The 27,145-nt window shown below is 43.6% G+C and overlaps 1 protein-coding gene and 1 long non-coding RNA gene across 2 annotated transcripts in view; one reads left to right on the top strand and one right to left on the bottom strand.

Moving 5' to 3' along the window:
* Nucleotides 1-16,145, top strand: part of LOC123282387 (transcription factor SPT20 homolog) — a 40,170-nt gene extending 24,025 nt beyond the window's left edge. The window contains exon 2 of the mRNA XM_070501908.1: nt 14,955-16,145. Within this exon, the coding sequence (XP_070358009.1) occupies nt 14,955-14,980 (26 nt within the window). The 3' untranslated portion in view covers nt 14,981-16,145. The remainder of the gene's footprint in view (nt 1-14,954) is intronic.
* On the bottom strand, nt 111-22,832 carry LOC139042641 (uncharacterized). The gene is made up of 3 exons (XR_011499599.1): nt 19,437-22,832; nt 8,732-8,874; nt 111-806 (listed from the first exon to the last, which is right to left on the bottom strand). It is a non-coding gene; the product is annotated as an uncharacterized lncRNA (long non-coding RNA).
* Nucleotides 22,833-27,145: the final 4,313 nt, after the last annotated feature.

Genomic DNA, 27,145 nt, shown 5'->3' with positions numbered 1-27,145 from the left:
GGGGGAGGAAAAAAAAAAGGAGAGGAAGATTGGCAACAGATGTTCACTCAGGGCCAATCTTCCTCACCAAAAAGCATACTTAAAAAAAAAAGAAGTGGTTAGATCCTGAATATATACATATGAAAAAAAAAACACAAAGTTTTGTGTAAAGAAGGTACTATCAATGCGATGGGACAGGGAAGAAGTCAGACATCCCCTCTTGCTGGTTTTCTCTACCATCACTTCTATCTAGCTTTCCCTACAGCTCAAGGGACTATCTAATCAGAGTAATTTATGGTCTCCTTTAAACAACCCTCTAAAGGATGTCAGCAGTGAGCAAGACCAGCTAAGACTTTCTTGTGTTTGAAGTTGAGAGATAAACTAGCAATTGGCTCCAAATTATATCTCATTTATAAATTTAAAATAGAATCTACATATGGTCAACGGTTCCTACTGAATCCTGTGTCATCCTTTATCACTCTGGAGAAGAAACTTTAAAGACCCAAGCATTTTGAGGGCCTTTGCTCCCTCCTGTCCTCCCAAACTAAATAATTTCCCAGACTATCAAGTGCAGGGTGTGGTGCATTCCATCGGGGGCCCAGCTCCTCGCCCCTCCCTTTGCTGTGTAATTTTGCGGTGCCCTCCTGCTGTAGCGCTCGGCTCGGCGGGGCCCAGCTCAAAATGAAAGTGCGAGACCTCTTGTTCAAAAAGCAGCAAATAAGTGCCATTACGACGACTTCAACATTGAGCTTTTTCCTTTCTTCCACAGTCTCTCCCTCTCTCTCTCCACTTGTCATGGCGTTTTTTATTTGCTGTTTAATGTCATTCTAAATAGAGAAAAATGTAAAATTATTAGCTTGAATTTTACACTTCATCTTTCTATTTTGCAAGAAGTGACACCTGAGGCCGGGACATCTGTGCAAGTTTGTGAGGCAGGGACCCCTGTGCAAAGATAAATATGCCGTGTCTCCCCTGGGCTCAGGATTTCTCGAGTATGGACGCAGTGGCATCTTTATCTTTGAATCCTCGTGCTGGCACGGGACCTGGCACACAGTAAGCAATAAATATATATTTAAGGGAGAAAGGGAGGGAGGGAGGAAGCAAATGAGTTTGAAAATCAGTTTTGCTTGTAAGAATGTGGAAAAATTGGCACACTCATGCATCACTGGAGAGAATGTAAAATGGTGCATCCACTTTGGAAAACAGTCTGGCCGGTCCTCAAAAAGTCAAACATAGAGTTCCCGTATGAGCCAGCAACCCCACACCTAGGTGTATTCCCAAGAGAATTGAAAGACTATGTTCAAACAAAAATTTGTGCATGAATGTTCATAGCAGCGTTAGTCATAATAGCTAAAAAGTGAAAACAACTCAAATGTGCATCAAGTGATGAATGGCTAAACAGAATGTAGTCTGGCTATATAATGGAATATTATTCACCAATAAAAAGAATGAGGTACTGATTCATGCTACACCATGGATGACCCTTGAAGACATGATGCTAAGTGAAAGAAGCCAGACACAAAGGACCACATACTGTAGGATTCCATCCGTGTGAAATGTCCAGAGTAGGCAACTCCATAGAGACAGAAAGCAGACTCGTGGTTGCCAGGGGCTGGGCAGAGGGGAGAATGAAGAATGACTGCTAACGGGTACAGAGTTCCTTTTAGAGTGATGAAAATGTTTTGGAATTAGATAGTGACGATGGTTGTACAACTTCATGAATATACTAAAAACCACTGAATTTTATGGTATGTGAAGTATATCAAAAAAATGGTAAGTTCTGCTTCGGTCCATTTCTTACTACTGGATGACCTTTGAAAAGTTATGTAACCTCTCTGAACTTCAGTTTCCTCAACCGTAAAGTGGGAGAAATAATATTTAACATGTAGAATTGTTTGTGAGGGTCAAGTTAGATATTAAATGTAAAGCAGGTTGCGGTCTTCAAGCTCTCTGCTGTTACCCGCTGCCCTCACCGTCGCGGAGGGTCTCTGGCAGGATTCAGGGCAAACTGACGCAAAGAGGTCCCTCACTCACCTTCTACCCCAGGGGAGTAGAATGTGGAGGAATATTCAGCGAGGGAGTGGGGGGATCAAAGTTCTGTTCCTCCTCCTGTAAGCGGATGCTCTCCTGCTCTGCCCTGGGGATGGTCAGATGAAGCTGGATGAAGCTTCTTCTTGGGAGGGGCTGTCTGCCTTGGAGGGACCAGGTGAGACCTAAGAGAAAAGGGGCTAGGACACTGGCTCCCCATGCTTGGCTGGCCTCTAGGCTATAAGGGGCAGAGTAACAGGACTTCTCAGGATTTCTGCTGGCCTAGCCTCCCTCAGCACCTTAGTGTGGAAGAAAGTGTAAACAGTGTGCATGACTTCTTGCTGGACCCAGACAGTCAGCAGGAAGACGGTTTCAGGGAGGAGAGAGGAGCCCCAGTGTCTGGCACAGCCACGGCCGAACAGACCCATGCAGCACTCCTGGCAGCAAGGATCAGATGCCTGTTCAAACGGAATGCTCTTGAATTGTAGTTGCTCAAAATTATTTAGTCAGGGTGAGGGGTGTTGCTAAGGAATGCTTTCGTATGTCCACCAGAGGGCGCGGTCTGCCTCTTTGGTGGCCACAGGAGTGTTCTGGAAGAAGTATGTGCGGAGGTAACTGGTACCATGTGACCAATTTATTATAGGAGTTTTAACAGCATGAAAGTGATTCCCAAACTATACTTCTAATCTTAAACTTCCCTCCAAACTCTGGTACTACATTTTCAGTCTTCTGTTTCCTATTTCTGCCTGGATGTTCTGCTGACACACAGAGCTCACTAGGCCCCAAACTGAGCTCATCTTCCCTCCCAAACAGAGTTTCTTATCTCAGCGTATGGACCTAGGACAGCCAGTTGTGTTCTGCAGAATGTGAACTGCAAAAGCGTCCCCGGCTGAAACGCAGTCACACTCTGCTGGCCGAGTCACGCCCTCGGGAGAAAGCAGCATCTTTTTCTACTCCGCACAAGGGCACCATAATGGCGAGTAGCAGTCCCAGGCACCGCTCTCAACTCAAGGACTCAACTCGGTCATTTGCATATAGGTGCTTTGCCCTATTCCATGTCTGCCACCATCCCTGAATGTCAAAATCATATTTTTTTCCTGAAGATCCATCACAAATGTTGCCGCTACCATGAAACCTTCTCTGAACTGCTTCCTCTCCTGCACTCCCACCAACCAAGTCAGCTCTTCCCCATCTGAATTTTCAAAGCACCTTACCATATTTTTACTGCAGCATTTACCCCTTTCTGCCTCGCACTCAGCTTTTGTGTGTGTGTGGTAAAAAACACATAACATGAAATTTACTGTCGTAACTATGTTAAGTGTACAGTTCACTAGTGTTAAGTATGTTCACACGGTTGTGCAACAGAGCTCTCGAAGTTTTTCATCTTGCAAAACTGAAACTCTGGACCCAATAACACTAATTCCCCCAGCCCTGGGTAACCACCTTTCTACTTTCTGTTTCTATGACTTTGACTGCTTTAGATACTGCTTATAAGTGGAATCATACTGTATTTGTTCTCTTAGGACTGGCTTCTTTTGCTTAGTATAATGTCCTTGATGTTCATCCATCTTGTAGCATGTGACAGGATTTGCTTCTTTTTTAAGGCTGCATAATATTCCGTTATGTGATGGACCACATTTTCTTTATCCATTCAGCTGTCAATGGACGTTTGGGTGGATTGCTTCCACCTCTCAGCTATTGTGAATCATTCTGTGATGAACATGGGTGTGCAAATATCTCTTCGAGATCCTGCTTTGAATTCTTTTGGACATATACCCAGATATGATAGCATATGATATGGTAGTTTTATTTTTAATTTTTTGAGAAACGTCCATACTGTTTTCCATAATGATCACACCATTTTACATTCTCACCAATGGCACACAAAGGTTCCAAATTCTTCACATCCTCATCAACACTTGCTATTTTCTGTTCTTTTCCTAATGACACCTAGCTATTTCAGTACAAGTTGCTGTATTAGCTTCCTAGGGCTGCTGTAACAAATAACCACAAACTGAGTGGCTTTTCACAACAGAAATTTATTCTCTCATAGTTCTGTAGGCCAGAAGTCCAAAATGAAAGTGTTGGCAGGGCTGGTTCGCCCTAAAGGCTCTGAGGGAAACTCCGCTCCATGCCTCTCTCCTGGTCTCTGTGGCTCCTGACAACCCTTGGCATTCCGTGGCTCATAACAGCATGACTCTAATCGCTCTCTGCCTCCATCTTCATGTGGCCACCTTTCCTGTGTCTTCTTTTCTGTCTCTTATAAGCACACTTATTGGATTTAGGCCCACCCTAATGAGGTGGGGGACACAATTCAACTCACTACAGTTGTCATTGCTAGACTAAGCTCCTTGAGATCAGGATCTGTTTTGTTCATATTTGTCTACCCCCAGGTGCCTAGTACAGTGCCTTAAACATAGAAAGTATTCAAAAGGCTTATTGAGTTAATAGGTTGATGGATTAACGTTTGGGCCGATGATAGATATTGTCTAACCTGTTGGATTGACACGTGATGTGGTCAGAATTGGGAAGTGTGCATTGGGAATCCCCATACCCCATAGAAACTTGATAATCATTCCCGGGATGACTTAAAAAATACAGTGCACAGAACTCGATGAAGAACCACTCGTGGCTTCATAGCCATGTAGCCTAAATGAAAAACTTATCCCAATCCTTGCAAATATATCCCAGATGAAGCCTGTCTGGCCTTGGGAGATTAAGGTAAACCTGGCTGAAACCCCGAGTTTCACAATGAGAGTCCACAGCCCTCCCCATAATCTCTGCAAATTCTCAACTCTCTATTTCATGGTCCTGATTTGTTGTCCCTCTGTGTGTTCTTGATTCCTCGACTTGCCAGAGGTCACACCCTTTACCAGATGCTACACAAGATCCCCAACTCGCCTCGCACCACGTGCGTTTTGTAAGTTTAGAACTTTACTAAAGGTTTGGGGGTTACACAGCACTCCCCCAGTCTTCAGCCATCTTGAGCACTCCACTCTCTCCTTGCCCTACTTTTCTCTTTCCCCTCCCTCTCTGGTTCCAAACACAGATTCCTTTCCTTGTCTCCTGCCAGGCAGTTCTGCTCATACTTCCACCTCTTGCCATCTCCGCTTCTACTCTCAACAGGCTTATTTTAAAAGTTTAAGGAAGGAAGGCAAGCAGAAAAGAGAGAAAGGGAGACAGCAAGGGAGGGAGGAAAGAGAGAGGGAGGGGGGAAAAGTGAGAAAGGGGTGGGGAGGGAGGGAGGTGGGGAGAGAGAGAGAAAGAGAGAGAGAGAGAAAGAAAATAAAGAAAAAAGAAAGGGGCCTTCTAAGAAAAATTTGCATACCAGCTATTAAAATAATATTATTTTCTTTTCTTGTATTTTATAAATATTAATAATATGTTAAAGTTGGAAGCCCTTTGAGTGGGGAAGGAAATTTAACAACAGCTTTTGGTCCATTTGCCCAAACCTTGGCCTTCTCAAGTTTACATTTAATTATAATTGCAACCGTCACGATGATTAAGCCTCTCCCTTTGTCATTGTCTTTTCTTGGCATCGGTTCTTTGGCTCGGTTTGCACGCTATAGACCTCAGATGAATCACAGAGAAGCTGTGCTTTTTAACTGTGGCGAAACCATAGGCAGCTTTTTGTTTCTTCCCAGAATCAGTTCCAAAGCAGCTGTTAAATGTTCATCCTCGGTTTTGCCATCTTATTTCAGGGAATTGTAACAGCAGCATCTTCTGTTTTTAATTCTCCTGAAGAAAGAGAAAAAGAGCTCCCCAAGTTGGTGTGCTGCGCGTAGGTGCTGGTTAATGACTTATTTCCTCTCATTTCCTTAATCAGGAAATTTCAGAGTTCAGCAGCCGCAGGGTTCCCATGAACGTGGCTCTGACCTAAGCCAAGCTGTGTGAAACACTCGACCATGAAAACAGCTTGCTCTGCAAACCTCTGACTGTTCCAAACTGAGGCCGACCAGAAGCTTCCATTTGACACTGCAGTGAGGAAAGCTTGTAAATTTTTCATGGTTAGTGATGGTTCCTTCTCTAGTAGAATCAATCAGCTGAAAAGTAAGACATTATGTCGTCGATCAACTGGTAGTTTGGAAATTGGCTGGTGGGTTTTACTTTAGGGAGATTTCCTTCTGAAAAACTGCCGTTGAATGATGGACACACTTAATACCTTCTGGTATGAAAAAGCACTCAGGAACATCAAGACAAATTTTGCCTTATGTAGGTGCAAGATATTGCTTAGTTTAGACTCATTGCTTGAAGGCTGCTTACCAAAATGGTCATTTTTAAATCTCATGAGCCGTGTTTAAATTGCTTTTTACCAGTGGTTTTCGCGCCCTAGCTGCACATTGGAATAACCTGAGGAGAGCTTTGAAGGAAAAACACTGGTAACCGGACCCTCTCCCAAAGATTTTGACTCATTGGTCTCGAGGGCAGCCTGGACATTGGTCTTTTAAAAGCACTCTCCAGGAGATTCTAAGCCGCGGCTTTCTGAAAATCACAACTGCAAACAATCTTTGAAACCTGTTCGTTCTGTGTGGGCACATACATTGCGATGGTGCACATGGCAGTACGTCAACTCCTTTTATAATTGCCTGTCTTTTAAGTAATATTTGTTCCCCTTCTATCAGAGATAAATTAGCCCACGACAAATAATCTTTGGTAAGCCTCGCGCTCACTTCTGCATTTCTCTCTCTTCTGTTTGCCCTGCACAGCTATTTCGTTCTTCTTTCTCTGCAGATCAGCTTTCTGCACACCTGCCACTCACGGTTTCTGAGCTTTTACATCTGTGCTGTCCTAGAACCCAAATGGAGCTTGAGTCTCGCAGAACTGAACTTCCTGATTTCCTGAGAAAGAGATTCTGATGGTCCTAGCTTGGGTTAGGTGCTCAACTGTAGCCAATGAGATGGGAATACATATACAAACACTCCCTCCAACGGGGATCACGTTGAAAAATGGGGGCGAGGGTGAGGGAGTCTGGAGGGAAAGTTCCAGATAACGGGAAATCACTGGCTTTTTGGCTGGTTAGACACCTCGAAATATATCCACTAGAGAATTCAAGCTGTCTACTGGGGCATGCTCATCCTCACCCCCTCCTGGCTGTCTTTTCTACTTGTTCCTTACGACTAGTTTATCTCCAGAGGATCCAGGCTTTCGGCTGATTCTTTAATTCCTGGACGCTGCCAGGCGTTGAACTGGCCCCGTATGGGGGCAAAAGAAGGAAGAAGAGAAGTACTTTTATGCCGCAGAAAGATGAATTTTGGATCAAGGAAAGAATAAGTATATTTTAAGCATCAAAGCATGACAAATTATTTCTAAGAGGAGAATTGGATTAAGAAAAGAATAAGTACGTTCTAAGCCTGAAAGCTCGATGGGTTATTGAAAGTTGCTGCCTTTGAGTCATTTTTTCAGACTAAATGACTCAGCCACCAAGAGATTCTTTTGTTATGTGATCAATCTTACTTTATTGCTAATATGGCAAGTTCAGATGATGATGTATTTCTGATTGAATGTCGCATTGATGAAGCAGCCTGTTTCTCTGTCCTATGCCCACTTTTATGAAGCATTGTCTTCCAAAATTGATGATTTTAAGTTTTTGTGGAACAATGTCATGCAAGATAGAAGAATAGACATGTAAAAAGTTTTCCTTAAAGGCCATATGGTATACTGGTTAATATTCTGGGCTTTACCCTGGTTTCTGCCTCTTTACTAGCTGTGTGATCTTCAACAAAATAGTTAATTTAGTTTTTTAAAATTTTTTATTTTTTTAATTGCAGTAAAATTGGATTATAACATTATATAGCTTTCAGATGTACATTATAATATATTTTGAATTCTGTGTAGATTACATCATGTTCCCCACCCAAAAACTAATTATAGTGCATCCCCTCACATGTGAGCCTAATCACCCCTTCTGCCCTCCCCACCCTTCCCCTCTGGTAACCACCAATCCAATCTCCATTGCTATGTGTTTGTTTGTCGTTGTTTTTATCTTCTACTTATGAGTGAGATCATATGGTATCTGACTTTCTCCCTCTGACTTATTTCACTCAGCATAATACCCTCAAGGTCCATCCATGTTGTCACAAATGGCTGGATTTCGTCATTTCTTATGCCTGAGTAGTAGTCCATCGTGTGTATATACCACATCTTCTTTATCCATTCATCCCTTGATGGACACCTAGGTTGCTTCCAAGTCTTGGCTATTGTGTATAATGCTGCAATGAACATAGGGGTTCATGTATCTTTTTTTTTTATAGCTGAGTAGTATTCCGTTGTGTATAAATACCATATCTTCTTTATCTATTCATCCCTTTATGGGCACTTAGGTTGTTTCCAAGTCTTGGCTATTGTGAATAATGCTGCAATGAACATAGGGGTGCATGTATCTTTATGCCTGTGTGTTTCCAAGTTCTTTGGATAAATACCCAGCAGTGGAATAGCTGGATCATGTGGTAGATCTATTCTTAATTTTCTGAGGATACTCCATACTGCTTTCCATAGTGGCTGCACCAGTTTGCACTGCCACCAGCAGTGTACAAGGGTTCCCTTCTCTCCAATATTTAATTTCTTATAAAATAGGAATAATAATAGTACTTGCCAATGAAGAGTTGGGTGAGGTTTACTTGAAATAATGGATTGTGTCAGTTAAGGATTGTGCTGGACTGCAAACAACAGAACCCCTGACTAATAGTAGCTTCAGCAGACTGAGGGATTAGTTTTACTCACTCACCAAGAAGCCCAGAGGTAAGTAGTGCTGGCCTTGGTTAAGGGGCTCAAAGATTTCAGAGCTGAGGTCTTTGCAGTTCCCATATCCTTTCTCTCCTGATCCCAAGGTAGCTGCTGCAGCCACAGCCATCACATCCATATTCCTAACTGCAAAGAAAAAAAAAAAAGGAAAGGGTGATGATTGAATCAAGAGAGCAAAACTTTTCCCAGATGTTTAAGTCAGGGCAGGCTAAGTGCTGTAACAAACAAGCCGCTCATCACTGGGTTAACACAATAGAAGTTTATTTCTCACTCTTGCCAAGGTCAATTGATAGCAGAGGGTGGGGGTTTGGGGAGAAGATAGGATGCAGCTCTGCTCAGTGCATCATGCAAGGACCAACTTGGAATATGGGGCTTCCAGGATCATACTAGGCATGAACATCCTGCCAGCATACAAAGGAAGACAGAGCGTGGAGAATTGTGTAGGAAGACTTATGGAGCAGGTCTAGAATCGGGGTACTATATTTTTGTTCACGTTTTATTGGCCAGACTTCAGTCACATGCGTTCGTATAGATGTAAGGGGAGCCAGAAAATATAGTCCCTGAATGCACAGTTCCGCCCAGCAGAGTCTCTATGCCATGGAAGGGGAATATGAATCTTTGGGAGTACAGCTGTCTCTGTCACATTGGAGATCCATAGTGACTTCTACATAAATTTTATTGCCCAGAACCATGGCATTTGATCACCCCTGCCTGCGATAAAGGATGGGAAGTGTAATTTTCAGCCAGTACCATTGCAACCCTGAATGGCTTAGGTTTCTCTTAGTGAGGAAGAAAATATTGTATAGGCAACTAGCAGTGTCTGCCACATGTCAGAAAAGTGCTTAGCACAGTGCCTGGCGCTTAGTAAATGTTCAGTAAATGCTAGCTGTTGTCGTTGCTGTGATAGCTTTCTTAAGGAAACGTGCTATCTGACACAGCTGTCTCTCCTGCTGTGAGTTGCTCACTCGGCACTCTGGTTTATCGAGTGCTGAACCTGGAATTGGACGACCTGGGTTTAGATCCCGGCTAGGCCCCTTACTATCTTCTCTGAGCCTCAGTTTCTTTATCGAAAATATGGGAAGGGTTGATCCTGACTTGCAAGTTTGTTGTGTGGATTAACTGAGACAATGGGCAAGAATGGGCTAAAAGCATTATTTCAAAATACATTCTACATACACAATATTAAAACGGAATCTCAAGTGGAGTCAACCCAAATGCCCATTACATTCGTTTGCTAGGGCTGCAGTAACAAAGTACCGCAAACTGTGTGGCTTGAAACGTAGTGGTTTATTCTCTGTCAGTTCTGGAGGATAGAAGTCTGAAATCAGGCTCCCTCTGTAGGCTCTAGGGAAGAAGGGTTCCTTTCCTCTTCTAACTTCCGGTGGCGCTGGCTCTCCTTGGTGTCCCTTGGCTTGCAGCTGCATCTCTCCAGTCTGCCTCTGTTCTTCCATGGTGCCCTCCCCATGTGTCTCTTTTCCTCTAAGGACACCAGGCATATCAGATTAAAGACCCACCCTACTCCAGTATGACCTCGTCTTAACTAATTACGTCTCCTATGACCCTATTTCCAAATAAGGTCACATTTTTGAGGTACTCGGGGGTTAGGACTTGAACATTTCATTTAGAGGGGGACACAATTCAATCCAATCAATCCAATCAAATGGTGAGCGGATAAATAAAATATGGTGTATCTGTATAATAGAATATTACTTGCCAATAAAAAGAAAGTACTGACCTTGAAAACATCATGCTAAGTGAAAGAAGCTAGACATAAAAGGTCACATATGGTATCGTTCTATTTATATGAAATGTCCAGGATAGGCAAATCCATAGAGACAGAAAGTAGCATAGTGATTGCTTAGGGCTGGGGGATGGGGGATTCGAGAGTGACTGCCAAAGGGTACAGGCTTCCTTTTAGGGGGGACAAAAATGTTCTAAAATTGACTGTGATGATAGTTGTGCAGAGAAAATAAGCCTCCGCCATTTTAAATAAGTTTAGGCCTCTAACCTTCTATAAATTACATTTCCAGCGTCCTAAAAGAACCTATACATGTCATCCTCCAAATGCCGCTGGAAAGCTGGAAAGAATCATGTGTTTGGGAGGAAGTAAATACAACTTTTCAGGAGGAGGCGACTTAGCTGGCCAAGGGGATTGGTGAGAACGGACACCAATTAGTCAGTTCTCTAATCAATCAGTGTCGTCTAATTCCATGCACCTGGAAGTCTCCTTAATTAGGAACGGAGTGAGTTCCTAGATTTACTGTGGGGATAGCATCCTGTAGCTTGACTTATCTTGACTTAGCTCAATCTTTAGCCCTCCGACACCATTGGCAGGAGTAACCCCACTGTTTTCTTTTCCTTTCTTTTCTTGAACCTAAATTTGCACATAAGTGTTCACTTCACAGGTCAACTTTGGCAAGCCATTCAAGGCCCTGTGTGAAAGTTTCCATGAAATTAGCCCTGCAATGTCACGAAATGATACTAAAATTGGAGACATCTCTTCTATTATTACCAGACTGTTACTTAAACTTGTATTTTCATTTATATTTCCCATAGCATCTAAGTATTTCCATTTCATCCTCCAGATAGGAGGAGGCAGAATCTCATTTTTACATGAAGAGAAGGCAGCTGAGAGCTGATGTTTTGGTCTTGCATACTGCCACATTCCTGGCCCGGGGCTGGGGGCTGTCTGAGATACAAAGAGGAGTAAGACGCAGCCCTGCTCTCAAGGATCTCTGAATCTGGTTGAGGACAGTGTGAATGGTGAGTGAAGTAGAAAGAACTGGTGCCACTGAGATTTGTGACTCCAGCTGCCTCCCAAACTGGCCTGTGTTCCTTGTGTGTACATCTTTATGTCCCTTTCTGGGTTTTTAATGATTTCACCACTTTCTCTGTGTGCGTCATTCCAAAGAAAGTTTCTCTGGGTCTCTCTTCTTCTTCCCTCCACCTTCCCCTTTCAATTAGTAATACTTCTTTTTGGGGTGACTCTCTCCTGCTCCCTCTAAGCCTCCAAATCAGTAGGCCATTTCTCGTTTCCAGCTGCCCAGGGTTGAATACAAATGCCTGCTACATTAACAGGAAGAAAATGGAACTGAAAGAAAGTTTGCCTAATTTGTAAAATAAAAATGAGTTTCGATCCCAGGAGCTTATGTGTTTTTCTCATAAGGACTGGGTTTACATCGATCATCTTTTCCATGGCAGTCAAGTGTGGAATGTGGTGGAGTTAGAAACGTAATGGTGTCGACATAAAAAATTGCATCTCTATAACCATCATCGGGACACTTTTCTCAAGATGCTATCTCGATGTCCTTCAGACAAATAACTATATCAATTGAGAATGTAACAGAAGCAACTTAAATGTTATGTCTCGTTTACTCCTGGTAAGGCTAATGTGCTTCAGAGCAAGACTATTACTCGTGACATAAGGTAGTCTCAGAGAGGCTGGAAATGCTTCAAGACCATTAAAATAAAATGCCAGCCATTCCTGCTGTTCAAATATTCTTCAACTTCTAATTTAAGGCACTAACACCTAAGAATGTAATTGTGTTATTCTCTCTGATAGCTGGAATCTATGTAAGCCAAATGCCTGGGAATTATGGACTATTGGGGCTACGGGAGTCCAGAAGACAAATGAGGTGGATAAAATGTGTTATTTTATACTGGCACGTTCAACATTTGTGCTCCGTTGTCATTTATGTGTTAAAATGTCTTCAAGGATGAAAGCGCCTGACGTGGTTTTCCTCAGCTGAATTGCAGAAGAGGTTGGGGAAATGCATAACGCACCTTGAGATCGAAACTCAGAAATCTGAGAGAGAGAGAAAGCTCACACACCTGTGCTCAGAATTATTTTCCACACTACATTTTCCCTGGAGTTGACTGTCCATTTTTGAATCAGGAAGTTGTCCTCTTGATGAAGCAGCCCCCAGCCTGCTAACTCACAATTCTCTCCCTGATGAGCAAGTGGGCCACAGTTTGAAAAAGGCATGTCGGAGCAGAAAAGGGCAATTTTAAAAGCCAATGCTGTGAGAGGTGACGCTTCCCCATCACACGGGGAAATGATTTCTGTTTAATGCCTGCCTTGGGAGGGGTACACTTCAGGTTCAGGGACCCCATTGGCACATCAGGACTTTGACTGGGACACGGTGCCAATTCAAACTGTCACACAGTACGAGGAGGGAAAAAAAAAAGCCTAAATCAGCTTCTATTCTTTAATAGAAAGCAATACTGTAGTTTAAATTAGCAAGGCGCTGCTGAACCACTATTTAAAATACGTTTGCACTGACATCCCAAGAAAAGGGTTTTTTTCTTGTTTAATTGCACTGTCAGTGTGGAACACTTTCACTTAAAACCATTCTGAGGTAGACCTTTTAATAGAAAGTGACAATTTAAATTGCCATGATAGCAGCGTAAATGGTGCTTAAAGTCATTACTAAACTGATGTCGCAGTTGGCTCCAGACCAGTTTGTTAAAGCCAAAGAAAAGGTGTTGGGGGAAGGGAGGAAAGTAACTAAATGGTGAATCATTAATTCCTTTTATATTCATTGTAATAACATTAGCTGTGATGAAGTCATCTGGCTCCCAATGGCTGTAATGTACATTTCTATTGAAGTCCATATTATTCCATTCTAACGTTGCCCTGATTAATGCCTATTACTGAGGAATTGCTCCAGTCACAGGCACTTACTTCTCTGCAGTTACTTTGTTTTCTTGTCTTCAACCCCATGGCCCAAAGAGAGGAGCTGTGGCTTCCATTTGCTGGTTGGAGTTCAGAAGCAAAAGTGCTAGATTTATCTATCGCCTTTCTGTACTCTCCCTTAAATAAGTCAGATTTTCCTGGTGGCCATTGAAAATGACTCTTGCTAGTCTTCAAGGAGTGCTGTCCCCAGAGCTGAAGGTGTTATGTGAGTTGAGGTCAAGGCCACCTGAGTGGTGTCGTTGGTCAAACTTGATTGGTTCAACCAAACCAACTGCTTTGCCAAACCAGTAAGGCCACATCTAGGGACCCAGTGGGTGGGGGCACCATGAAGTCTCGGGCAGTATTGGATCTGTGAGCCTGGAAAGGAGCTTCATAGGTGGGTTAAGGTTGAATTTGGAGCACTGGGGACAATGGGAGGAATGGATGAGGAACAGAGAAGCCTGTGGGATCGAGGGCCACTCAGTCACCTTCACAGTCTATCACCCAGTTGTCTCAGTTCTGAAACATACTCCCTTAAAAGTAAATTAATCATTTGGTTGTTTGGGTACAATAGGCAAACTAGTTTATTATAGAATTACCATTTAAAAATATACTGCAACCTACAACTAGTATATACAACTATGGACTGGGGGCTTTGGGGGAAAAATATATAATATACTGCACATTCCTTTTTATTATGTAAAAATTACTGCTAAGAATCAAACATTGTAATTGGGCTCACAGTAGGGAAACATACTTCACATTTTAAACTTAAAACATTATATTTAGGGCAGGGTTTCTGAATAGTTTCCTCAGGCCATACTATTTAAGGGCTCTGGGAGTGACTCTATACCCTTCAAATTTTCCCTAAATCAGACATTACAATTTCTGAAATTTCCATCACTAAGAATTGGAAATGACCATGGTGATCATCTTGGGGCATGATATTAGGGTCTTAATTTGGGCCTGTGGGTGAGTTGCAGAGAGACCTTGAAAACAATACACAGATTTTTGTGTAGCTCTGCATTACAAGGAGAGAGAGTTCATTTCTTTCATCAGAATTTCAAAGGAGTTTGCTAACCAAAAAATAGTTAAAAACCATTAATCCAATCTTACTTTACTACAAACCAGAAAACAGAGGCCCAGAGAGGTGGTTGACTTCTCAAGGTCACACTGATAGCTCTTGGCTGGTCTACAGAATCCTGGTTTCTGATTCCCAGTCCAAAATTGCCTTTTTAATTTTTCACAATTCTTCTTCCTTTTGCAAAACCATGGATACTGCAATGCTGTACTTTCTGAAAGCTGCTCTCCTGGCAACCTCAGCTCCCTGGACCACAACTGTCCCTGGCAGGGGCAGAAGAGGCCTCAGAGCCACTGAAATGACTGCCGTGATGCTCATGCACTTTGGTCCGTGAAAGAAGGACCCAAGAGATCATCGAACACACCATTCATTTATTTAACAAAGATTTATTGAGCTAAATACTTATCGATGCTTTATTTGCATGTAATTTTGACAAATTTTGTTATTCAGTTTCACAGAAAATACCAGGAAGTTAGCTGGAAGAGGACTGCAAAAGGCAGAGCCATGGATCCAGGATTGTGAGATCCTCGCCTGCAGCCTGACAGCCAAGGGAAAGCAGGAGCATCCACTGTCATACAGTGAAGATGCCAAGCCATGAAACAGACAGCAAATGACCTCTCTCCATCTGTTTGTGAACACGGGGTTGGGCAGAGGGTGCTTAAAAAATGTATGCCATGTGATGAAAATATATGTCTACACGAAAACTTATACATGAATGCTCATAGCAATGCTATTAGAATAGCCAGAAGGTGGAAACAATCCAAATGTCCATCAACAGATGAATGGACATATATTCATAAACAGATGAGTGTGGTATATCTATACAATGGAATATTATTCGGCCATAGAAAGGGATGGAGTACTGACACATGCTACAACGTGGATGACCCTCGACAACATTATGCTAAGTGAAAGAAACCAGTCACAAAGGACTCCATATGGTAGGACTCCATTTTTTGAAATATCCAGAATAGGCACATCTATCAAGACAGAAAGTAGACTAGTTGTTGCCCAGAGTTGGGAAGGATCGGGGGGAGGGGGAGATAGCTAAAGGATGCAGGGTTCCTTTTTGAAGTGATGCAAATGTTCTAAAATTGACTGGGTGATGGTTGCACACACACATATATATATACTAAACACCATTGAATTGTACATTTGGAGTGGGTGAATTGTACGTTGTGTGAATTATATCTCAATGAAGCTGTCATTTTTTTTAAATGTACGCCATATGAATGCTTAAAGCCTAAGCTTTCAGCCCTGTGGAAAATTGATTTTCCCTTTGGAGCCAAATTCTGAAACATCACTGGTCTTGGAGAAGGGGTAACAAATGAGGTTAATTCACACCAGGTTCTTAGTGATGTCTGCTTTTGTTAGAGTAAGAAAAGCTGCAGAAAAATCCGTGGGAGAGCACAGAATGTCCGAGGATATCGAGGGAGGGAGGAGAGAGAAGAGTTAGAAAAAAAAGAAAAAAATATATATATATAGCACCATGTCCTGTCAGAGGATAAACTTGGGTTATGGACTCAGTCATCTAGTCACCTTAACCACCTTAGGGAAGATAATTCTCGAAATAGGGAGGGGGAGGATGTGTGATATAAATAAGCCTACTGTGTTTTGAAAGGCTGAGTCTTCTTGGAGAAAACTAAGTGCTGGTGTCCACAAAATGGGGCAGTTAGTCTCTTGCATTTAAGGGTCAAAGGAGAGAAACTGCCTGGTGGGGTGGGGGTGGGGGTAGTGCAGAAGACAATCTAGAATCTTGAGAGAGGGTGGGGGAGGGTACGGCCCCTCCGTTGTCTTTGGGGATGTAGGAGGAGGCCGCTAGCGCCCTTGAGACCCCCACGACTAGAAAAGGGGCAGTAGTTTTGTGAATTTTACAAAGCATAGATACCTGGGCCAGCCTGAGCCCAGCACTTCCAGGGCATCAGGGCACTCATGGGGACCAACTTGTGTGGCTGATGGGACCAGACACTAAAAATTGTGACCTATGGAAGCCTGTGTACCATGAGCCGAGCACCCAGGGTTGAGCAAATCACTGAGGGAATGCAACACACTGTCCCGGGGAACATCACAGCAGCGAGGCCGACAGCATTGGTCAGCAGCTATGGAAGACTGGTGTTCTTTGTGACACTGGGAGGCAGCAGGTACCATCACAGCAATGCCAGCACCAAGTGACAGTCAGCTGGGATCTTCCCTTTGGACTATATGAGGCCCACAATGTTCGCAGACTGCCTGGAGGGGCATGGAGGGGCCCAAGAGCTTGATGATGGATATCCTGTCCCCCTGGCACATGTGGCCCTGAATCCATCCTAATTGAACTTGGAAAAATAAGAGATGCGATGCGCGTATACACTGAAGTTTGTGGAGAAGTTCATGCTGGTTACGATGAGAATAATGAGCCCGAAAAACTGTACAGGACTTTGAATTTATGATGTAGTTTCACAAGCATCATCTCGTATGGTCCTCACAGAAGTCCTGTGAGAAGGTAGGTGGTTGACATTATTCTCTCCATTTATCAGATGAAGAAATTGAGGCTTAGTGAAGCTAAATGAATTGCCCAACATCACATAATTAATAAGTGCTGAAGCTCTGGCTACAGTCAGATATTTTGACCCTTAGTCCCATGGGCCTCCTATTATGACATGATGCCTCTCAAAGAAAGGGGGTACATAAGCCCCCTCAGACTTCAGGATTTTCCCTGGCTCTGGCCTGGAAAGAACGCTCATAGTCCAGGGCCATAGTCCTAAATAACTTCAGTTTGGCCCCAGCTGCTTTTCTTGCTTTAGTCCAGGGCACTCACTGAAAGAGAACCTCTCTCAATGCAGCTGGGCCCTCCAGCTGCGCCAGGCCCAGGCCCAGGCCCATGACTGCGCCCGCCTGCAGTGGCTCCTGCCCAAATCGCGTACGCGCTGACCGAATCCTGCTGCGCCAATCGTTTCTGAACTCACCGTGTAACGGAGAAGTGAGACTGTGCTTTGTTTGCCGGGATGTCTCCAATATTACTGCTGTCTTGCACTGTTAATTATCTGGGTCGTTGGTGTAAATTCTGTCTTCCTAACTGGAGTGGAAGTTCCTTGAGATCAGGGGCCTTGTTTTACTCACTTTTGACTGTCAGCTGTGTCTAGTGCATGGAGGGGGCCTGTAAACCTCTTTGAATGAGTATTTATTCCTTTCTCTCAGACACATAGTGGGTGCTCAGCAAATTTGTCAATTGCCTGGTTGGCAAATTTACTATTCTCTAGTCAACTCCTACGCCAAAAAACAAAAAACAGAAAAAAAATCAAGATTCTCAGCACCTCTGCCCAACCTGACCCTTACAGACCTATTTTCTCAGTCAGTGACACACTGATGACAGCTTCTCCCTACAGAGTCATGGTTAAAAGCAGGGGCCCTGGGGCTGCCTTGATTCAGGCCTCTCCATCAGTATTGGCTGGGTGAGCTCAGGCAAGCTGTTAGCGTCTGGCTTCCTGCCTGTGAATTGGAGATGATGAGGATGATAACAGTTCTTATCACTTTAGGGTTGTTATGGGGATTAAGTGAGTTAATATGTGCTTAGAGCTGTGCCTGGAGCACAGAGATGTGCTGGATAAGTGCGGCCTGTTAAGATGACAAGGTCAAGATTACACCTGCCCTGTCCGAATGGGGTATCCAGTCCACTAACACCGTGGGTTTTTGTCACCCCCCTCAGCTGAGCTTGAGGTAGATGAAAAGCAGATTCCAAAAACTGCCCCTCAAGAAGAGGAAATGACAGTTTAACAATAGTTTTCCTGGGAACCTTCCCCTCCCTCTTCAAGATGGGCTTTTAAAAAGGGACTATTCTGTGACTCAGTTGAGCTATTAGAGTCACAACAGGTCTTGTCATGCCTCATCCAATGGCAGCAAATCATCGCAGCCCAGCAATGATATTGGGAATTTTCTCATGCCCCCAAACTGTCAAAAGCTTTATAGGTTTGAGTGGGTGTCATTTCAGGGAGCCACTCTACTATCAGCCATCTCCTCAATCAATCACTCATTCATTCATTGAGTCACATATTCTTTCATTTGTTTAACAAATACTACTTAGCACTGACTATGTGGTAGATACATGATAAATGTGACTGCTATTTTCATTATATACTCTTGATCCTCCAGAATCCCCAAACAGATCCATTTCCTAATAGTTTACATCCTAGTCATTTACGGACAATAGACAAGATAAAGGAGGAAAATATGTAGTATTTTTAGAAAGTGAAGTATACGTAGTATTTTAGAAATGTGCTAAGAAGAAAAAATAAAGCAGAGAAGGGGATATGAAATCTCGGGGGATGGATACTGAAATTCTAGATAAATTGGCCAGGGAACCAAAGTCTGTATCAGTCAGGGTTCTGCAGAGAAACAGAAACACCAAGACGGAGAGAGAAAGAATGAGAAAGATTTTTTTTTTTTAAAGATTGGCACCTGGGCTAACAACTGTTGCCAATCTTTTTTTTTTCCTGCTTTATCTCCCCAAACCCCCCCTGTACACAGTTGTATATCTTAGTTGCAGGTCCTTCTAGTTGTGGCATGTGGGACGCCGCCTCAACGTGGCCTCATGAGCGGTGCCATGTCCGCGCCCCGGATCCGAACCCTGGGCCGCCGCAGCTGAGCGCGTGAACTTAACCACTCAGCCACGGAGCCAGCCCAGATTTTTTTTTTTTTGAGGAAGATTAGCCCTGAGTTAACTACTGCCAGTCCTCCTCTTTTTGCTGAGGAAGCCTGGCCCTGAGCTAACGTTTGTGCCCATCTTCCTCTACTTTATATGTGGGATGTCTACCACAGCATGGTGTGCCAAGCAGTGCCATGTCCACACCCGGGATCCGAACCTGCGAACCCCGGGCTGCCTGGAAGCGGAACGTGCGAACTTAACCGCTGCGCCACCGGGCCGGCCCGAGAAAGATTTTTAAGGAATTGGCTCACGTGATTGTGGGGGCTGGCAAGTCTGAAATTTGCAGGGCAGGCCAGCAGGCTGGAGACCCAGGGAAGAGTTGATGCTGCTGTCTTGAGTCTGAAGACAGTCTGGAGGCAGAATTCCTTCTTCCTGGGGGGACCTCAGTCTTTTTCACTTAGGGCCTTCAGTTGATTGAATGAGGCCCACCCTGTTAGAGGAAGTCATCAAAAGGACATGACCGCTGGTTGACCCTCGAGCTGGACCCGGGCAATCAGATCCTCCTCACCCCCACGCCCATCCTTGGAATGTTTGTTCTGCCCGCTGTTCCCACACTAGGAGCTGGTTTCAAGGATGTAGTCTGGAGAGAGCAATGTGTTGTTGAGACCAGCTGGACGGTATACGTGACTGAACCCAGTTAAGGCCTCTACATAATCTTTTAAGATTCTGGCGGGCAGACGCAGAGATCAACTTGCCTTGTGGCCGCCCAAGACAAGCCTCGTATGTGAGCTCCCTTGCTTGTTTAACCTGCCACCTACTAATCTGGAGTGGCCTGCCTCTCGCTTCCGTCTCTCCTCGCCCTCCATGTACAGAGGCTAGTTTGTGAACCAGCACACCCACATTATGGAGGGTAATCTGCTCTGCTCAAAGTCTGCTGAGAAGGGGGCTTTTGAGAAAAAACTTTCAGAAAGTGAGAGAGTGAGACATGCAAGTAAATACCTGGGAAAGAGAGATCCAGGTAGGGTGAGAAGCAAGGACAAAGGCCTTGAAGTGGGAGTATGCCAGGCACGCTGCTGGAGCTGTGTGAACAAGGGGGAGAGTAATGGAGAAGAGATCAGAATACAGGGGGTGGAGTATATGGAGCCTTGTAGGTCTTCATAAGGACCTGGGTGTTATTCTGAAGAAAATGGAGGACACGGTTTCAACAAAGGAGTGACAGGATCTGACTTAGATTTTCACAAGATTCCTGGCTGCTGTGCTGCGAATGGACTTCAGGTGGACAAGAACAGAAACAGACAGACCAACTGGGAGCCTATTTCTGTAATCCAGGTGAGAGACAATGGTGCCGCCTTGGACCAGCATGGCAGTATTCGGGGCAGGGAGAAAGGTCAAGGAGAAGTAGTTAAATTCTGCATCTAGTTTGAAGATGGAGCTAGGATTTGCTGACAGACTGGATATGGGTTGTGAGGGAAAGAAAAAAATCAAGGATGACATCGAGGTTTTTGGCTTGAATCAGTGGAGCTGCCATTAACCGAGGTGGTAAAGTTTGCAGGAGTAGCTTGGAGTGGGCTTGGTATAGCAAAGACTCTATTTGAGACAGATAAAGGGAGGTGCCTAGGACATATTCTAAGTGGAGATGTCAAGCAGGCAGTTGGATGTACAGATCTGGAGTTTGGGAGCAAGGTCCAGTCTGCAGATATACATTGGAAAGTGATCAGCGTGTAGACAGTATTTAAAGCCCTGAGACATTAAATGAGATCACCCAGAGAGTAAGGTAGAAGCAGAAGACGTCTACAGATTGAACTGCGGGCACTTCAACACTTGGAAATTGTAAAGATGAGGAGAAACCAGCAAACAGGATGAGAAAGTGTGATCAAAAAGAGAAGACAAAACAGCTGAGTGGGGTATTGTGGGAGCCAAGGAAGAAAGTGTTTCAAGGAGAAAGTTACCAACGTGTCAAATGCTGCTGCTGAGGACTGAGAAGTGACCATTGGGCTTAGCAATGCGAGGGTCATTTGTGACTAGGACAGTTTTGGTAGAGAGATGGGGACAAAACCTGATTGGGTGGGCTCAGGGGGAAATAGAAGCAGAGAAATCGGAGATAGTGAACAGAAGCAACTCTATTATTTAATATAGAAGAAATAACAGCACATGTGTATGCTGATGGAAATGGTCCAGGAATAGGAGAAAATTGGTGATGCAGTAGAGAGAGGAGGATTGCTGTAGCCATGGCCTTGAGAGGGGATGGAATCTAGTCACAGGTGGAGGACTGTTCTTGGCCAGGAGCATAAATATGTCCTCCATCTGTTTGGAGAGGAAGTAGAGTATATGGGTCCAGATGCAGCGGGGAGGGTAGCTGTGGAGCTGGGAGCTTGTGGAAGTTCTCTTCTAACTCTTTCCATGTTCTTAGTGAAGTAGAAAGGAAGGTCAAGCTCAACTGAGAGAGTGAAGATAGGGGGAGAAGAGGTTGAAAGTTTGAGGAGAGAGTTTAAAAAAAAAAATCCAGTGCTGAAGTTTGCTTGAATTTCTATGAGTTAGGGGCAAGTTCTTTATTCGGTAGTTAGAGCACAAGACACACAAAGCATGGAGTGAGCTAATCCAAAGGCTTAGGTTCATAGTAAGATGAGTGTCCACAGAAGGGAGGGAAGAGGAGAGCACAAAGGGCCCCAAGATGCCTGCTGCAGGACAGGAGGTACCCCATCCTGTCCATTGGGTAGGAACTGGGGATACCACTAATTCACCAAGTTGGCTTGTGTTGGACCCCACTGTGAGGTTTCTCAGTGCCTCCAGAAAGCAACAGATGAAGAGCATTTCCTCCATCTTGCCCATTTGCTCCCTTCGAATGGAAGATGGGGTGTAGAGGGTCAAGCAGCGCCCCCCACCCGGCCTCTGCGTGGCTGGCCCTGCTTCTCTATGCCACGAGGTGAACATGGCAGTGGGATGGGCTGGGGGACCGCTATGAGGAAGGGGAGAGGAAGGCCCATTCTAACTCTTCTACACTCCAAGGAGCTCCTCATGTGCGAAGACAGCGGTTCTCAAGTGCAGTCCCCAGACCAGCAGCATCAGTTTCATCTGGAAAATTATTAGAAATGCAAATTCTGGGGTCCCATCAGAGACCTACTACATCAGAGCCTCTGACAGAAGGGGCCAGCATCTGGGTTTTAACCAGGTCATTCGGATGTGCATGGAAGTTTGAGAACACTGCTTGAAGGCGGCCTGGAAAAGTTTCCATCTGCTCTTATCCAGTAGTGCCACCTATTGGGCAAGCTCTTCCGATGCTGGGAGTTAATATAAACACTGGGGAATTTCCTCTTATTTTTCTGTATTGAGACAACTTTAACAAACCCAAACCAAAAAGCAACCTTCTTGTGACCCTTCACATTATGCAAACACTAATTTTACTTGGCTGTAAGGAACATATTGAGACTCTATATTTTGTTTTTTCATAAAACATTTTGTACCCACTTTCCATGCATTAGCCCAGTAGAACATATAGTCATCATTTTTATTGTAAAATTCCATTATAATAAAATTACGTAGTCACAGGGACCACATTTTTCAAGGTAAATTGGACACATGGCCTGACTGAGCATAAACAAACAGATGGAGACAACATGAGCTAATATCTGGAATTAATACCATCCCAGGAAATCTTAGAGGTTTGTTATTATATCACAAATTGGTCTGTCATTCCATGGCTTTAGATGCTTGAGCTATTTCCAGTTTTCAGTAGTTATAAATATTAAAGCAATAAGTACCTTTGTACAATAAGCTAGGGTGTTTTGTTGTTGTTGTTTCTTTGGGATTAAAAGAAATCTCTAAAGTAAAATTTCTAACCCAAAAGGTCTGATAACATCACAGCATTATTTAAAGTAAGGTAAAAGAAAAACTAGAAATAATCCAAAAGTGTTAACAAAAGAATTGGTGAGTTGTGGTACAGTCATCATGTGTGCTATTCTGCAACCATCATCAATCATGTTTACAACATGCTTAAAACAACATATTGTCAGGGAATTTTGTCAAGGTTGTGGCTTCCCAGCATCTTTGGAACACCCTTCCTATGTTGGTCCTGCCTCCCTGGTGGAAGCCAGAAAACTTGCCTTGTCAGCTTCCCTTGCAGATAGGTTCACACATGACCTAGGGTCTATCCATCAGACATACTGAAGTAAGACTGATGCAAAAGTGAGCAATGTGAAGAAGCAGGAAGCACGTGGAATCCGCTTTCTGGTGAGGGTGGCATTGGCTTCCAGCATTCAGAGGTTCTGGTATCCAGTCCTCAGCATTGCAGGTGCGAGCTGTGGGTCCATGTCTGGTGGTCTTCACCTGATGGTGTGGTTTGACCATTACTCCTGGCTGAGTAGTCTTAAGCCCAACACTCTGGCCCTCTCAGAGATCTGTAAACTATCTAATTTTTTTAAATAAATTCCCTTTCTGCTTGCGTGCTTATTCTAGTACATTTGCTGTGAAACAAGTCACCCTAAAACTTAGTAGATTACATGGCTTAAAGTAGGGTTTCTCAGCCTTGGCACAACTGGCATTTGGGGCCTGATAATTCTTTGTTGTGGGGTGCTGTCCTGTATCCTGTAGGATGTTAGCAGCATCCCTGGTCTCTACCCACTAAATGCTAGGAAGAGCCCCCACTCAAGTTGTGACAACCAAAAATAATGTCTCCAGACATTTCCAAATGTCCCCTAGGGGCACAATCTCCCCTGGTTGAGAGCCACTGACTTAAAACGACAATCAAGTATTGGAGGAAGTCTTAGCTGGGAGGTTCTGGCTTGGGGCGTCTCATGCAGTCTCAGTCAAATGGTGGTTAGAGCTGGGGGCTGACTGGGAATCTTTCTCTTCTCGTGGAGTCTCAGGGCCTCTCCACATGGTCTCTTTGTATGGGCTAGTTTGGGCTTCTTCACAACGTGGTGACCTTGGATTAGCCGAACTGCTTATGTGGAAGCTCAAGGCTCCAAAAGAGTGTCCCAAAAGAACTGGGTAATGCCTTTTATGACCTAGCCTCAGAAGTCACATGTTACCACTTCAACCACAGTCACAAAATTCAAGGGGAGGGGACATAGTCTCTACCTCTCAATGGGAAGAGTGTCAAGGTTACATTGTAAGATCATGTGGGATGGGAGATATTGTTGAAACTTTCTTTGGAAAACTTAATCTGTCACAGTGCTCAACATCATTACTCATCAGAGAAATGCAAATTAAAACCGCAATGAGACACCACTGCACACCTACTAGAATGGCTACAAATAAAAAGATCCACAATACCAGGTATCGGCAAGGATGCAGAGCAACTGGAACTCGCATACATTGCTGATGGGAATGTAAATTGGCACAGCCAACTTTGGAAAAATTGTCTGGATTGACTAAAGCTAAACATATGCCCAGTCCATGACCTAATAATTTCTTTCCTGGGTTTGTAATCCAAAGGAAATGAATGCATGTGTTCACCAAAAAACGCAAATGAGGATGTTTACAGAAGCTTTATTCAGCATAATTAAAAACTGGAAAAAAACCCCAATGTCTATCAATAGGAGAGTGGATACATAAATTGTGATCTATTCATCCAGTAGAATGTTACACTGCAATATAAAAGGACAAACAAGTTATATACACAACAACAAGGATAAATTTCATAGACTTTATGCTCAGCAAAGGAAGTCAGACACGTACACATGGTGTAAGTCCATTTATATAATGTTCAAAAACAGGAAAAACTGATCAGTGGTGATAGAAATCAGAGGAAATGGTTACCTCTAGGGGAGGGAGGGAAGGAATACTGACTGGGAAGAGACACAAAGAACTTCTGGAAGGCTGGAGATAATTTATATTTCGATCTGGGTGGTGATGACACAAGTGTATACCTATGTAAAAGTTAATTGAGGTATATAGTGGATTAGTACCCCTGAAGTACTTTATTTCATCTCTCAATAAAAAGTAGAAATAAAATACCTTTTCTGTTTAAAGTACCCATTGGATTCTGTCAGTTACAACTAAGACCCTCACCTAAGATATATGGTGGCCCTCGCCGCTGGAAGGCCAGGGCTCACACTGCAGCCACCATGCTCCTGTGTGGCTGGCCCCTCTGCAAATTAAACCCACCGGAAAACCATCTCCACTCAGCATGTACCCCAGAGAATTTTTCTACAAGAGAGAAGTCCACAACCAAACATTGTAACCCTAAAATATTAAAAGCTGAGGAACAAAACATGTAGCTATTGAAGGGGCTGGCCTCGTGGCGGAGTGGTTAAGTTCGCGCGCTCCGCTGCAGGCAGCCCAGTGTTTCGTTGGTTCGAATCCTGGGCGTGGACATGGCACTGCTCATCAGACCACGCTGAGGCAGCATCCCACATGCCACAACTAGAAGGACCCACAATGAAGAATATACAACTATGTACCGGGGGGCTTTGGGGAGAAAAAGGAAAAATAAAATCTTTAAAAAAAAAAAAAAAAAAAAACCATGTAGCTATTGAAGATATCAGCGACTAGCAGACTGTGCCCAGCGGGAGGACAAATTAGTCAGCTGAAAGGTTACACTAAGGAACTTTCCCAGAACACAGCCCAAAGAGATAGAGATGAAAAGAATGAAGAGGATTGTAAAGACACATGGAGAAATGTTCAGCAGTTACGAGATTTCTCTTAAAGTTATTTCCAAAAGGAGATAATTGAAGCAACATTCAAAAAGTAATGATAGTCAAGAAATTCCCAGAATTGAACTCAAACAAGTCCTTAGATTGAGAGAGAGACTGCTGAGTGTTAATCAGTATTTTTTTAAAAAACAAAACAACCCACATCTAGACACTGTGGCAAATTTTTGGAACAAGAAAGATGAAGAGCTGCCTAAAAGCTACTAAAACAAAAAGACCTGAAAGAAATGAGAGTGAGATTGACATGAAATTTCCCATCAGCAAAATGGATGCAAAAATACTGATCATTTCTGAAGTCCAGTGACAGATACATGGGAGTTCATTCTATGATTCCCTCTACTTTTCTATAAGATTAATTTTTTCCAAATAAAAAGGTTTCTTTTTTGTTTTTCTTTTTTTATGGATGCAAGAAGATAATAGAGTAAAAGAGGGAAAATATCTTTGAACTTTGAATTCTATATCCATTCATATTATCAAGGACTGAGGGCAAAATAAAGACATTTTCAGGTTGCAAGGACTCAAAGATGCTATCATGCCAGATGTTCCAAGAGAAGTTTAACAAGGAGAAAAATGAAACTAAAAGAAGCAATGGGATGCAAGGAGCAATGAAAAACAAAGAAATCCGTAAAATATGTGGTAAATCTAAATTATTATTGCTTATAAAGGTTATGGTCTTTAACACCAAACTGTAACTAAAATTCAAGATATATCAACATGGAAGTCATGGGAGAGGGAAGAAGAGGTGGGGTTTAGGGGAGTAACAGCTTCTAAGGGCCTCATTTTGTCCCGGTTGATTATACAGAAACGGACTGACCACCAGACCAGTGCTCCTCAAACTTTAATGTGTATACGAGTCAGCTGGGGGTTTTCTTACAGGCCGGTTTCTGATTCAGCAGGTCTCAGATGGGCCTGAGAGTCTGCATTTAAAACACACTCCACAGACCACACTTTTTAAACAGATGTGTTTTTCAAACAGATTTTTTTTTCTGCTTTATCTCCCCAAATCCCCCCGGCACATAGTTGTATATCTTAGTTGCAGGTCCTTCTGGTTGTGGTATGTGGGACGCCGCCTCAACATGGCCTGATGAGTGGTGCCATGTCCACGCCCAGGATTCCAACCGGCGAAGCCCTGGGCTACCGCAGCGGAGCGCGCGAACTTAACCTCTCGGCCACGGGGCCGCCCCCACAGACCACACTTTGAGCGGCAAGGCTTTAGACTATATTGTGGTTAAGAGTTGTGTTGACTCAGGGTGACTATATGCTAAACTTCCCTCACTCAGTCTCAAAAATGTAAAAATGATAGATATAGTGTTTCAGGAAATATTTAGGGGCATGATTTTTAAAATTATGGACCAGAAATGAAGTGGAAA

This window comes from Equus asinus, chromosome X (genome assembly GCF_041296235.1).
Source record: "Equus asinus isolate D_3611 breed Donkey chromosome X, EquAss-T2T_v2, whole genome shotgun sequence".
In the NCBI taxonomy this organism is placed as follows: domain Eukaryota; kingdom Metazoa; phylum Chordata; class Mammalia; order Perissodactyla; family Equidae; genus Equus; species Equus asinus.
This window is presented reverse-complemented; position numbering and strand designations above follow the sequence as displayed.